At 63.0% G+C, this 14,400-nt stretch overlaps 1 protein-coding gene across 1 annotated transcript; it reads right to left on the minus strand.

Moving 5' to 3' along the window:
- Nucleotides 1-510: 510 nt before the first annotated feature.
- ODAD1 (outer dynein arm docking complex subunit 1) lies at nt 511-14,050 on the minus strand. Its single transcript, XM_075915241.2, has 16 exons — nt 13,923-14,050; nt 11,913-12,118; nt 9,248-9,348; nt 7,142-7,241; nt 6,059-6,248; nt 5,537-5,659; nt 5,140-5,253; nt 4,565-4,632; nt 3,791-3,978; nt 3,279-3,413; nt 3,032-3,114; nt 2,582-2,750; nt 2,198-2,361; nt 1,742-1,845; nt 1,418-1,496; nt 511-1,307 (listed from the first exon to the last, which is right to left on the minus strand). Exons 3-16 carry the CDS (start codon nt 9,312-9,314, stop codon nt 1,209-1,211), a joined length of 1,683 nt encoding a protein of 560 aa, XP_075771356.1. The 5' UTR covers nt 9,315-9,348; nt 11,913-12,118; nt 13,923-14,050; the 3' UTR covers nt 511-1,208.
- Between the last annotated feature and the right edge of the window lie 350 nt (nt 14,051-14,400).

Below are 14,400 nucleotides of genomic sequence, written 5' to 3' on the forward strand. Positions count from 1 at the left end.
CTCCCCCCCCAGCCTGGACAAACTTCCCCTCTGGGAAGAAGGTGAGGAAAGAGGGAGGGGACATCTCCCCTGTGGGGAGCCGGGAATAGGGAGACATGGGGGTCTCTCCCCTTGTCAGGTCCTGCCCCATTGCCAGGGCAGCGCTGCTGCCTTGTGGCCAGAGCTGGCACTGCAAGGTCCCATCTGGGGTCAGCCAGCCAGGACTCTGGGTTCCCGGAGGGGCTCTGGCAGACAGGACAGCAGAGTGGGGTGGGGGCTCGGCACGAGGGGGTGCTCTATTCTGGCCCCCAGTGCAGGGCTGGGGGACATCAAGCCAGGGCACCCCAGGTAACTGACCCTCCACTCCCAGAGCCAGATGAGGGGTCCCCGGTATATCCAATCCCTGTCCCCCACCCCAGAGGAGCCGTGTCTCCGAGCTAGAAGGGTCCCTGTATACCCAGTCCCCGTGCCCCACCCCAGAGGGGCCGCATCGCAGGGAGTGGGAGCTCACACACATGCCCAGCAGGGGGCAGCGCTGTTTCACACAATGAAGCCTTGTGGAGTTTATTACCGACTGGCCCCGGAGCCACGATACAATCCCACTACTGGCTCCCACCCAGCACCCTCCAACCGGGGGAGAAGGTTGGGGTCTGCCCTGGGAGAAATTTCCATCTGGCCAGAAGGAGGGGGACCCTCGCTTCACATCTAGGCATGCTCCTTGGGGACCCTCTGGCTGTGGTGGGCGCAGTGGAGGGGGGGTTATCGCGCATCTGCATCAATTTCAGGGCATGAAATTAACAAATTAACAAGCTTCTATCCATGATTGATTGGCAGGAGGGACCTGAAGATCAGACCAGATTCCCAGAGTGGGGATGTGGCTTGGGGGGGACAGCGGGAAAGCGGGGGAGGGGAGCAGGGCTCAGCCTCCTCCCACAGCCATGCTGTCAAGCCAAAGGAACCGGCCACTTCAGCAAAGCTTCATCTGGTATGGGAGGCAGGACTACTGGGGTTCCCCCATGGTTCCCCCGATCTAAGGACACAGGCAGGCCCGGAAGGCAGAGAGGACAGTGGGGGTGCTGAGCTGGAGGAAGGCGAAGGAGGAATCCAGCCCATGTGGGGCCGGGATGGCGGGAGAAAGAGGGGATCCTGGGGTAAGGGAAAGCAGCACACACTACAGGAGTCTGCCCTGGGTGCTATTTGCCACAGGAGACCCAGCTCCGACCCCCGCCTCAGGCCTCTACGGGCTGCTGGGCCCCACCAGTCGCCCGCAGCCCCCCGAGCTCAGTGTACTGGGTCTTCTTGAGGGACGACATCTCCTTGCTCAGCACCTGGAGGGAGGCAAATGAGACAGGGTGTTTCAGGGAGAACTGGGGAGGGAACCCAAGAGGCCTGGCTCCCAGCCCCCTCCCCCCCGCTCTAACCACTAGACATCACTCACCTCCCGGAGGATGCGGTTTCTCAGTTCACTGTCTGTGAGAGGTCGCTCCTCATCCTCACTCACACCGTCATATTCCTCCCTGGAGGGGAGCAAGACCAGGAGGACACTAAGAATGTGTGAGCAACCCCCCACCCCTCCAGCGAGAGATGGAACCCAGGAGTCCTGGCTTCCAGACCCCCACCCCCGCTCTAACCACCTTCCCATGGCTAGGGCGAGAACCCCGCCCCCCTACTCCACCCCTCGCCTCTCCTGGATCTGGTCCCTCTAGAGCAGGTGTGCTGGGGCAGACCCACAGCTGTGGGGCCTTGGGGGCACAGTGCTTACCCAGCAGTGGGGGGCCGCAGGGGGTATTCTATGGGGGCAAAACCCACCATCTGCCCCAGGAGCAGCCGAGCCGTCTCTTCGGGGTCGTAGGGCAGGTCATAATTCTGGGGGCAGAGGGAGAAGGTTGGGGGGATGGTCCAGAAGCTTGGGGACACATTTCCTGCCCCCTCCACATCCCTCCCCATCCCATCCCATCCCACTCCCTGATCATCCCTCACTGGGGACGATTCCTCCCATCAGACACCCCCATTCCTCCCACCTGACACAGACCTGCCCTCTCCACCCCATCCCACCCGCAGGAACCCTCCCCTGCCCCAGCACAGATCCCCCACCCCTGGTTTCCTCATCCTCCCACCCCATCCGCCAATGCCCCTCCCTGCCCTGGTCCATCCCCAAAAATTCCTGCAGGCACAGATGCCCCCGGCTCCATCCAGTCCCAGCTGCAGCTGCCCGTACCTTGGAGGCCAGGTAGGAGCGCATGGTCAGCAGGTCGTGGGCCCGCTGCTCCAGCACAGCCAGGAATACAGAGATGTTCCCGTCTCGCACCTCGGCTGAGCCCCCCAGCGCCTCGTCCAGCGCGGAGCACTTACAGTCCAGCTTCCTGAACAGCACCCCGATCCCTGGGGGGACAGAGCCCGAACTCCTGGGTTCCACCCACAGCTCAGGGAGGGGAGAGGGGTCTAGTGGTTAGAGCAGCAGGGGCTGGGAGCCAGGACACCTGGGTTCTCTCTCCGGCTCAGGGAGGAGGATTTGGTGGGTCTGGGAACCAGGATTCCTGAGTTCCAACTTGGGGAGGTGAGGGGGGTCCCTGGTGCAGCCCGAACGCCCCTGGCTCCGTACCCTCTTTGAGCTGTTCCAGGGTTTTCCTGTTGGCCTTCTCTTTGCTCAGCAGCTGCTGGGCCTCCTGGCTGGCCGCTGCCTGCTGCATCTCCAGCGCCCTGGACTGTGCCTGGTGCTCCTGCTGCTCCCGCTCCTCCCCGGCCCGTGCCGCCTGGATCTCCCGGCGCACCTGGGAGGGAGCAGGAGGGTGCAGGGAGGGCAGGCAGAGCAGGGCTCTCGACAGGGCCGCAGGGGGGGCTGCCTGTGGGGGCAGGGCCATGGAGGGCAGAGGGGTGCAGGGCTGTCTAGGAGGCAGAGGTGCCCTGGGGGGGGAACGGGGAGGGTTCAGGGCTTGTGAGGGAGGCAGGACTCTGACGGGCAATAGGGGATGGGGGGCAGGGCTGTCTGTGGCAAGCAGCACTCTAGGGAGTGGAGGGGGGCAGGGCCGTTGACGGGGCACCCCCCCCTCACCTGGGCGATCCGCTCCCCCAGTCGCTCCAGCTCATTATTCTGCTCGTTGACATAGTTGAATTGGGCGAAATTCTGCTCCTCAACTGGGTGGGGGAGGAGGGTGTCAGAGCCCCTGACTGAAAAGAGCCCCCCCCCCATCCTCTGGCAGCCCCTTGCCCCCACCAGAGAAACCCCACAAATCCCCCTCCCCACCAACCAGAGCCAGCCCCAGCCCCGTGCGTCTGCAGTGCCCCCTGCTGCCCGTCACCTGCAATGAACTTCTCCACCAGCACATCCACGTCCATCTCCCCTGTCAGCTCTCGGACCTGCTTGAAGGCGGCTTCGTAGGATTCCAGCAGCTCCTCCCTGGGGTCCCGGTGCTTCCCCTCGGCCTCCTCTTGCTCTGAATGGGGAGCAAGCCGAGCACAGTCAGAGCCCCTCAGCCCAGCTCCAAACACTAGGCCCCACTCCCCTCCCTGTGCCAGACTAGAACCCAGGAGTCCTAGCTCCACCCCCCCGGCTCTAACCACTAGACACCTCTCCCCTCCCTGTGCCAGACTAGAACCCAGGAGTCCTAGCTCCACCCCCCCCGGCTCTAACCACTAGACACCTCTCCCCTCCCTGTGCCAGGTTAGAACCCAGGAGTCCTGGCTCCCCCCTCCCACTCTGCTCTAACCACTAGACACCTCTCCCCTCCCAGTGCCATGACAGAATCCAGGAGTCCTGCCTCACAGCCCTCTGCTCTAAGCACTGGACCCCACTCCCATCCCTGGGCAGTACCTCTCTTGCGCTTGGCCTCCAGTGCCTCCTGGGTTAACGTCCGCTCCTGCATCTTGATGGCCAGGAAGTTGCGCAAGCACCGGTCGTGATCTAGGACCCGCTGCAGCTCCTTCATCTCGATCCCGTGCTGGGCCATGTCCTTCTCTGCCTTCTCTCGCAGCTGCCCCAGCTTGGTCTGGGCCTCGTCCCTGCGGGAGGAGATGGGGAGCAATAGAAGGGGGTTCCCTGCCCACAGTCACACAGCGCCTGCAAAGCCCTAGACACAAGCCAGGAGTCCTGGCTCCCAACCCGTTCCCCCGCTCTAACCACTAGACCCCGCTCCCCTCCCAAAGCCAGGGAGAGAACCCAAGCCTCCTGGCTCCCTCCCATATCAAGACTGTGGCCCTGCCCTTCCAGAGGCCCCATGGAGGAGGCTGCAGGGTCTCCACCCTCCATCTAGTCCTTGGCTGCTGCTGGACGGGGGCAAGGCCCTGGGGTGAGATCAGACAGGCTCATGACATGGATTGTGAGATGTGCATGGATAGGATGGCAGATCCTGAGTGCACAGGGCAGCGGGGCGGTGGGGGTGGGTTGTGGGACCAGCAGGGGATTCCATAGCGCTCCATGGGTCCAGCAGGAGGCGATGTGGGGCCAGCAGGGCATGCTATGGGTCTCCCTGGCACCACGGGCATTGCAGGGGGCACTGCGTGTCTCCCTGGCACTGTGGAGCCAGCAGGGGGCACTGTGTGGCCAGCAGGGGGCACTGTGTGGCCAGCAGGGCACCACGGCCCCTACCTAGCATCGTAGGCCGAGGAGGAGGAGTCGATCACGGCTCCAATCGCTTTCCGTGTCTCCTGCAGCTCCTGGGATTCAAGGGGAGAAGGTCATGGGCTTCTGCCAGCCAATCAGATCCCTCCATTTCATCCCTCTGTCACAGCGGGATCTCTGTGAGCCAATCAGAGCCCTCTGTTCTGCCCCCATGCCAGAGCAGGACTCTCACTGGCCAATCAGATCCCACCATTCCATACCAATTTCTTAACATGATCCTTGTTGACCAATTAGATCCCTCCATTTCAGGCCTACTTCTGGGCGCTAGTCAGCCAACCACAGCCCTCCATTTTATGTACATAATGGGGGGGGGGGGGAGGGTCCCCCAGGCACCAATCAGAGCCCTCCTGGTGGTGTGGGGCAAATTCTGTGCCCTCCTCCCAGTGGCAGCCATCAGTGCCTCAGTTTCCCAAGCTGGGCTCCAACCACCACCACCAGCTCTAACTGCTAGACCCTACCCCCAAACCTGAAAGAGAACCTGGGCGCCCTAGCTCCCAGCCCCCCACCCCTTTTGCACCCCTGGTCCCCGGCAGCACGCTCACCCTCTCCAGCCGGCGGTAGAGGTGTTCAAAGCGCCCGCGTTCGATGCGCAGCGTCTCCAGTTCCTCACGCAGGCTAGCGTTCAGGGTCAGCTGGGAGCTGAACCTGGCTGAGGCCTGCCGTGTGGGGAGGGGAGGGGAGGGGAGGCGAGAAGGGGGAGCTGGCGTTAGCGCATGTGAGGGCCAAGCACCTAGCGGAGCCATGCAACCTGGGACGCAGCCCCCTCCCCCCCCCAGGGCCAGCCATGACACTCCCACGACACCACGGAAGGACCCAGGCGCCCTGGCAGCCAGCCCTCTGCTCTCCCCACTAGACCCCACTCCCCTCCCAGAGCCAGCTCCCCCCCCCCAACCAGTAGGCCCCCCTCCAGCAGTGAGATCCCTGCCCCCCTACACACACCTTGTCCAGCTGGTTCTCCAGGGTGCGCATCCGCCGCTGGCCCTGGGCTCTGTGCCACTGGCTGAGTCCCACGCTGCCCGCCTGCTTCGCCACGTCCGCCAGCCGCTTCTCCCAGCTCCGGATCTGCCGGGGGAATCCCAGCCTGAGCCGCCCCCGCCACAGGGCCTGGGGCGCACCAGGGCACCCCAAGGGCTTCTGGGTAATGCCCAGCAGGGCCCTTGGCAGTGGTTCGACGAAGGGGGCACCAGGGCCAGCCGGAGGAAGGGGGGGCCTCTTAGCCTGATCCCCCAGGCTCTACCCGAGAGCATGCTGGGACACGCCATAGCACCTTTCAAGGGCTCGTGGGCAAGTCGCCCCACAGCATTGTGGGATAGAGGAGGCCCTTCCCCTCTGTCCCGTCCACTCCGCAGGAACAGAAGAGGGGAGCCGCCAGGGACACAGTATGGTCCCTGCAACTCCACCCCCATCCTCCCGCCAGGAAAGAACCCAGACGCCTGGCGTCCCCCCCCGCGCCCCACTAACCTCCTGGTCTAATTGGGCGACCGTCCTTCTCTCCGCGGCAGCCTGCTCCTCCACCTGGTCCTGGTGCTGCAGCAGGGCCCGCAGGCTGCCAGCCTGCTCCTGCTCCCGCTGCCGGTTGGCACGGCCCTGGGCCACTCGTAATTTCCACAGCAGCCCCTCCCGCTCCTTCTCCAGCCGCTGCAGGTCGGCCCTGGCAGAGAGACCGCGCTGGCCAGTGGCGATGGGCGGCAGGGAGAGGCGCCGGGCAGGGGGATGGTGGCAGCGGTGGGGACCCATGGAGTGGGGTGGGAGGCAGGCAGGGTGCGCTGGGGCCCGGCAGGCCGGAAGGGCAGGGGCTGGAGCTACTGGAGGGCGTGGAGCATTGGGGGAAGCAGGGACGGGGATGGAGAGAACTCGTGGGCGGGTGCGTGTGATCTAGCACGTGAGGGTGCACAGTGCTCTGGGTGATGATGTGCGAGTGTGTGTGTGTAAGGGAGAGAGCTGGGGGGTCAGTGTGCAGGATCCAGTGTGAGATGGGGTATGTGGGATCTGTGTGTGACCTGGCCTGACCTGGTGTGTGTCATAGAGACCTGGTGTGCGATCTGGCACGAGCGCTAGGGGGCGTGATCAATGGTGACCTGGCAGGTGTCAGCTCTAGGGGGCTCTGTGCACTGTGGAGCCAGGGGGCTCTGGCATGGGATCTCTAGACAGACGAGTGTGTGTCGGAGCTAGTGAGGGCATGCGGGCGACCGGGCGTGCAAGTGTGATCTGGCAAGTGTGAGCTTGCCAGAGTGACCCCGGGTGGGCTGATGTCAGTGTCTCTTGGAGGGTGTGTGGGCAAGAGATGGGGAGGCCAAGCGCAGGGACCCACTGGCTGGTTGCTAGGGGTCGAGTGTTATGTCACTAACACAGCAGGGGCAGAGGGGCGCGGGTCAGCCTGTCACTGCCCCGGGGGGGGAGGGGTCACTTGCTGTGTGTCAATTTGTGTGTGAATCCTGCCTCCCAGTCTGGGGACCCCGATCCCACATTCCCAGGGCTCCCCCTTCAGCCCAGTGAGCCCCACCCCAGGGGTCATTTCGAGGTTCCCCGGCCCGGGGCACCTACAGCTGCTTGCGGATGGTCCCCTGGGACTGCAGGGCGTAGGCATGACGGTCGCCCTCTAGCAGGCGGAACTGGCGCTGCAGCTTTGCCAGCTCGCTCTCAGCTGGGGGGCCAGACGGGAGGGGGGGCAGAGATGGGAAGGAAAGGGAATGTTACAGAAGGCAGAGTCTGAGGCCTTTCACATTTGATACCAAGTTTCCTGCCCTCGCCCACTAAGGCCCCGTGACGTCACGCCAACATCTGCCCCGTCCCACCAAGGCCCCGTGACGTCACGCCAACATCTGCCCCGTCCCACCAAGGCCCCGTGACGTCACGCCGAGGTCTGCCCCGTCCCACCACGGCCCCGTGACGTCACGCCAACATCTGCCCCGTCCCACCAAGGCCCCGTGACGTCACGCCAACATCTGCCCCGTCCCACCAAGGCCCCGTGACGTCACGCCAACGTCTGCCCCGTCCCACCAAGGCCCCATGATGTCACGCCAACATCTGCTCCGTCCCACCAAGGCCACGTGACGTCACGCCAACATCTGCCCCGTCCCACCAAGGCCCCGTGACGTCACGCCAACATCTGCCCCGTCCCACCAAGGCCCCGTGACGTCACGCCAACATCTGCCCCGTCCCACCAAGGCCCCGTGACGTCACGCTGAGGTCTGCCCTGTCCCACCAAGGCCCCGTGATGTCACGCCAACGTCTGCCCCGTCCCACCAAGGCCCCGTGACGTCACGCCAACATCTGCCCCGTCCCACCAAGGCCCCGTGACGTCACGCTGAGGTCTGCCCTGTCCCACCAAGGCCCCGTGATGTCACGCCAACGTCTGCCCCATCCCACCAAGGCCCCGTGACGTCACACTTAGATCTACCTGTCCCACAATGGCTGCATCATCTCTCATGGAGGTCTGCCCCGCCATGGCCTCGCCTGTCGTGACAATGCCCCACCCCATCACGCCAACACCCCTTTTCATACCAGCGTCCCACCTCCTCATGTCAAGCAATTTGAGATGAAGTGCTAGTGTCATACATGGGACCCGCGGGGCTGGGGCAGAGCTGCAGGGGAGGGGATGCCTGGGGGAGGGGCTATAGGCAGAGTGCAGGGCTGGGGTTCTGATCTCAGCCGGCTGGGGTCAATCCGGAGTCACCCCTGTTTGCAATGGGAGCTGGGCCAGGTTCTGCTCTCATCCCCAGGGTTAAGGTGGAGTCTGATAAGAGCAGTGATCTGGCTAAGTGGGTGCTGCCCACCCCCTCGGCAGGATGAGGACTCTGTCTGCCAGTCCTGCTGCCCCCTCCCAGGTGATATCCCACGGCCTCTGGCTGCTGGGATTGCTCTCGGGGCAGTGCTGGGAGGGCAGAGGTTCTGTTACAGCCAGCTCTTGGGGACTGAGGGCGTGGGGCAGGGATGGACAGAGATGTGGGGCAGAGACAGAAATCAGGGGGGCACCAGAACGGAGGGGTCAAGAGCAGGAAGCTCCATGCAGCACTGGGACAACAGTGACAGGGAGCATCTAGGGGGTTTAGATAAGGGGATAGGGCCATGTGGGGGGCACAGAAGCCAGAAAGCAGGGGACCGGGCCCTTCGGGGGGCAGCAAGGAGGCAGAACACAGGAAGTGGGGCCAAACAGGCTTTGGGGGTGGGGCCAAGCCAGGGGTAGGGCCATGAAAAGTGCATGTGGGGGGGAGGCCCTGCGGTGGGTACCAAGGAGCAGAGCAGGGAGGCAGGGACATGCAGAGGTTACTGGGGTCGGCTGCACGGGGGGACCTGTGACAGAACCATGAAGGGGACACTGGGTGGGGCAAGGCCACGTGGGGGATACCAGGGGGCAGAGTTCAAGGTGAGGCCATGCAGGGGTCACAGCATAGGGGGCAGGCCCACACATGGGCACTGGTGGAGGGATCACACTGAGGGCACCCTCAGCATTGCCACGCAGGGGGCAAGGCCTTGAGTGGGATGTTGGGGCAGAACATGGAGGGAGAGAAGAGGGATGGAGTGGAGCCAAGCAGGTGGCCCCAGCAGCAGAGCCCCCAGGGGCAAGGGGGTGTCTCCCATTCTGCCTAGGGGCAGGCAGGAGTCACCAACCCATAGCCTTCCCACAATGCCCTGGGGCAGAGCCGTTACCGATGCCCTCCGGGTCGAGGTCACTGCCCTCCGAGCGGGTACTCGAGGCAGATCGATGCAGCGGCATCTTCACCTTCTTGCCGCCAGGTGGCCAAGAAACACTGCAGAGAGAGCGAGAGCGGGGGCTATTAACTGGACCCTGACGGACGTGGCCCAGAGGGAGATGGAGGTTCGGGGGTGCTGCTGGACACTGGGGGCACCAAGAGCGGGGCAAGATCCTGAGGCTGCAGGCGGCCTTCGCATTGCCGGGCATGTGACTGATTCTGAGGTGAGGCATTGCAGGGTCCAGGGCGCTTGGACCTGGGCTATGGGGCAGCAGCAAAGACGTGGGGCTGGCATATAGGGGCTGGGCAGGATTTAGTGGCTGGACTGGGATTGGGGGGGACAGTTCGGTTAGGTTAGATTAGGTCCATAAAAGGCTTTTAGCCAGGGGATAGAGAGGGTGCCCCTGGCCTCTGTTTGTCAGAGGCTGGAGATGGATGGCAGGAGACAAATCGCTTGATGATTGTCTTCGGTCCACCCCCTCTGGGGCACCTGGTGCTGGCCACTGTCGGCAGACAGGATACTGGGCTAGATGGACCTTTGGTCTGACCCAGTACGGCCGCTCTTATGTTCTTATGCTGTGGAGTTGGGGAGCTATTTGGGGGAAAGGATCCGGTGGCTTGCCCTGTGGATGGGGCAGGTTCAGAATATCGGGGGAGGTGAAAGATTTGTGGATCAGGCGTAAATATTGGGAGAAGGGTCCAAGTGACCGGAGGGGAAGGTCTGGGGACCAGGGTAGGTTTGGGGGATGGTTCAGGGCTTGGAGTAAGTTTGGGGAGAAGGTTTGGAGGGTTTGGAAGGATAGTTCAGGCTTGGGGTGAGTTTGGGGGCAGTTCAAAGCTCTGGGTGAGTTTGGGGGCAGTTCAGACTTGGGGTGAGTTTGGGGGCAAGTTCAGGCTCCGGGTGAGTTTGGGGGCAGTTCAGGGCTCTGGGGTGAGTTTAGGGGGATAGTTTGGGGGGATAGTTCAGGTTTGGGGAGAGTTTGGGGGCAGTTCAGGGCTCTGGGTGAGTTTGGGGGCAGTTCAGGCTCGAGGGGAAGCTCGAGGGTGAGTGTAGGGGGATAGTTTAGGGGGACAGTTCAGGCTCGGGGGAAGTTTGAGGGCAGTTCAGGCTTGGGGTGAGTGTAGGGGGATAGTTTGGGGGACAGTTCAGGCTCGGGGGGAGTTTGGGGGCAGCTCAGGCTCAGGGGGAGTCTGGGGGGATAGTTTGGGAGGACAGTTCAGGCTCGGGGGGAGTCTGGGGAGATAGTTTGGGGGGATAGTTCAGGCTCGGGGAGAATCTGGGGGGATAGTTTGGGAGGACAGTTCAGGTTCGGGGGGAGTCTGGGGGATAGTTTGGGAGGACAGTTCAGGTTCGGGGGGAGTCTGGGGAGATAGTTTGGGGGGATAGTTCAGGCTCGGGGAGAATCTGGGGGGATAGTTTGGGAGGACAGTTCAGGTTCGGGGGGAGTCTGGGGGGATAGTTTGGGGGGATAGTTCAGGCTCAGGGGGAGTCTGGGGGATAGTTTGGGGGGACAGTTCAGGTTCGGGGGGAGTCTGGGGGGATAGTTCAGGCTCGGGGTGAGTCTGGGGGATAGTTTGGGGGGATAGTTCAGGCTCGGGGGGAGTCTGGGGGATAGTTTGGGGGGATAGTTCAGGCTCGGGGGGAGTCTGGGGGATAGTTTGGGGGGATAGTTCAGGCTCAGGGGGAGTCTGGGGGATAGTTTGGGGGGATAGTTCAGGCTCGGGGGAGTCTGGGGGATAGTTTGGGGGGATAGTTCAGGCTCGGGGGGAGTCTAGGGGATTGTTTGGGGGGACAGTTCAGGTTCGGGGGGAGTCTGGGGGATAGTTTGGGGGGATAGTTCAGGCTCGGGGGAGTCTGGGGGATAGTTTGGGGGGACAGTTCAGGCTCGGGGAGAATCTGGGGGGATAGTTTGGGGGGATAGTTCAGGCTCGGGGGGAGTCTAGGGGATTGTTTGGGGGGACAGTTCAGGTTCGGGGGGAGTCTGGGGGATAGTTTGGGGGGATAGTTCAGGCTCGGGGGAGTCTGGGGGGATAGTTTGGGGGGACAGTTCAGGCTCGGGGGGAGTCTGGGGGATAGTTTGGGGGGATAGTTCAGGCTCGGGGGGAGTCTGCGGGATAGTTTGGGGGGACAGTTCAGGCACGGGGGGAGTCTGGGGGATAGTTTGGGGGGACAGTTCAGGTTCGGGGGGAGTCTGGGGGGATAGTTCAGGCTCGGGGGGAGTCTGGGGGGATAGTTCAGGCTCAGGGGGAGTCTGGGGGATAGTTTGGGGGGATAGTTCAGGCTCGGGGGGAGTCTGGGGGATAGTTTGGGGGGATAGTTCAGGCTCGGGAGGAGTCTGGGGGATAGTTTGGGGGGATAGTTCAGGCTTGGGGGAGTCTGGGGGATAGTTTGGGGGGACAGTTCAGGTTCGGGGGGAGTCTGGGGGGATAGTTCAGGCTCAGGGGGAGTCTGGGGGATAGTTTGGGGGGATAGTTCAGGCTCGGGGGGAGTCTGGGGGATAGTTTGGGGGGATAGTTCAGGCTCGGGGGGAGTCTGGGGGGCAGTTCACGGCTCAGGGGAGATCTGGGGTACAATCTCCTTCCTAACCCAGAGCCTCCCACCCCTGCGGGCAGGGATTTACCTCGCTCTCCAGCAGCCAGTCCGGGTGATGGGGTGGTCAGTGGGCTCGGTGGGGACCCAGTCCCTGCCGGGCACGGGGGGGCACGGGGATCACTCCCGGCCTCTCCTCGCCTGCCAGCATCGCCGCCCTCCCCTCACTGCCCGAGTTGTTAGCAACCGTCTCCAGGAAGCAGAAATCTCTCAGCCAATGGGGGCGAGGATGGAGCCCTGTGGGGGGAGAAAAAGGGGGAACACGTCAGATTAGGAGAAACAAGAAAGCCACACTGGAAAATCCCTTTTATTCCCTCCACCAGCCCCACCTCTCCTTGCCCCCTTGTCCCAACCATTCCCATCCCCACCTTCCCCCAGCACTCCACCCCAATCCCAAACACACCCTTATTTATCCCATCCACCCTCAGCTATGGAGCGGAGGGGAGAGGAGAAGCCAGGGCTCCTGGGTTCTATCTTGGCTCTTGGAGGGATGTGGGGCGCAGTGGTTAGAGCAGGTGGGAGGGCTGGGTGAACAGGAAAGAATTTATTGCCAAGTTAATGAGCTCCCAGGTGCCTATGCAGAAGATGGCAGGTTGGGGTGGAGTCCTGCTGGGATCAGGGCACCCCACTCCACTGTGGGGGATGCCAGGGCGTGGGGGAGGAGCTAAGGGGCAGCAGCAGAGCCTGGGATCATGGGGTAAGGGAGGACCCATGATACTGCCCCAGCAGCTCCATCACAACCATAGGGGGCGCTACTGCTGCTCATTTCACCTGGGCATCACGCTAAGGCTCTGCCCCCGGCTGTCATGGCAACACACCGTCAGGTCACGCCAAAACACGGTCACATCTCGCCGTGGCCCCAGACGCTCCTGCTCCGCCCCCACTGCAGACGGCGATGGCAAACCAAGGCCCAACCATACCTAGGTCCTGACAGGTCGTACCAAAGCCGCACCTCACCCAAGCCCTGTCCAGTCACACCAAGGCCCCAGCAAGTCATGCCAAGGCCCCAGTGAGGCTCCGTCACACCCAGGATTCTCAGATTACACCAAAGCAGATTACACCAAGGCCCCAGTGGCTTGGTCATGCCAAGGCTGCAGCAGGTCACGCCAAGGTCTCAGTGGCTCTGTCATGCCAAGGACCTGGCAGGTCACACCAGACTCAACAGGCCATGCCAAAGTCTCAGTGGCTCTGTCTTGCCAAGGATCTATCAGGTCACTCCAAGGTCCCAACAGGTCCCACCAATGCCCTGCCACATCATGTCAAGGCCCCCACAAATCATGCCTGAGACCTGGCAGGTCACAGCAAGGCCTTGTCATACCAAGGACATGGCAGGTTATGCCAATGCCCCCACAAGTCATGCCAAGGCCTCGTCACACCAACATCCCCACAAGTCACGCCAAGGACATGGCAGGACACGCCAACACCCCCACAAGCCACGCCAAAGCCTCGCCATGTCAATGCCTCCACAAGTCATGCCAAGGACTCCATCAGGTCACACCAAGGCCCCCACAAGTCATGCCAAGGCCATGACAGATCACACCAAGGCCGTCACAAGTCCTGCCAAGGACATGGCAGGTCACACTAATGCCCCGCCAAGTCATGCCAAAGACACGGCAGATCATGCCAAGGCCGTCACAAGTCATGCCAAGGACACGGCGGGTCATGCCAAGGTCCCGGCAGGTCACACCAATGCCCCGCCAAGTCATGCCAAGGTCCCGGCAGGTCACACCAATGTGCTGCCAAGTCATGCCAAGGACACTGCAGGTCATACCAAGGCCGTCACAAGTCATGCCAAGGACACTGCAGGTCATACCAAGGTCCCGGCAGGTCACACCAATGCCCCGCCAAGTCATGCCAAGGACACAGCGGGTCATACCAAGGTCCCGGCAGGTCACACCAATGCCCCGCCAAGTCATGCCAAGGACACGGCGGGTCATGCCAGGGACCTGGCAGGTCACACCAAGGGCTTGTCACACCAAGGACACAGCAGGTCACTCCCAGGCCCTGCACCCCCGCTCTGGAGGGTTGGGGGGTGTCTCACCAGCAGGCCAGGGGGCGGGACCAGGACAGGGGGCGGAGCCTGTTGTCCCTCCTTCCTCCAGGCTCCTGAATTAACTCTGAGTAGGGCCTGGCCGTCACTGCGCATGCGCCGGACTAACAGCTCCCTCCTTCCTCCCTTCCCCCTTCCCCCGCCAAGGCATCGCCCGCTGTGCAAACCCCGCCCCTTGCCGCTGCTCCCGCCCCTAGCCGACTTCCCGCGCATGCGCGGTCCCTCCCTGCTCTGCTGGGGGGAATTGTAATGGGGAGTGGATGGAGGGCTGGGAGCAGGTGCACGGCTGGGGCTGGATGCATTGAGGCACGTGCACAAAACACGCACACAGCTGGGGGTCCGGCTGCAATGGTGGGGAGTGCACAGCTGGGGGTCCGGCTGCAATGGTGGGGAGTGCACAGCTGGGGGGCCGGCTGCAATGGTGGGGAGTGCACGGTGGGGGGCCGGCTGCAATGGTGGGGAGTGCATG

The sequence above is a fragment of the Pelodiscus sinensis genome, chromosome 18 (genome assembly GCF_052426305.1).
Source record: "Pelodiscus sinensis isolate ZL-2025 chromosome 18, ASM5242630v1, whole genome shotgun sequence".
Classification (NCBI taxonomy): Eukaryota; Metazoa; Chordata; order Testudines; family Trionychidae; genus Pelodiscus; species Pelodiscus sinensis.

Bases quoted from the DNA above. Each gene is read 5' to 3' on its own strand.
- ODAD1 (XM_075915241.2), bottom strand. From the start codon at position 9,314: ATGCCGCTGCATCGATCTGCCTCGAGTACCCGCTCGGAGGGCAGTGAC. The intron at 2,362-2,581 runs GTACGGAGCCAG...CTGTCCCCCCAG, and splicing joins CCTGGAACAGCTCAAAGAGG to GGATCGGGGTGCTGTTCAGG. The intron at 1,497-1,741 runs GTAAGCACTGTG...GCTCCCCTCCAG, and splicing joins CTGCGGCCCCCCACTGCTGG to GGAGGAATATGACGGTGTGA.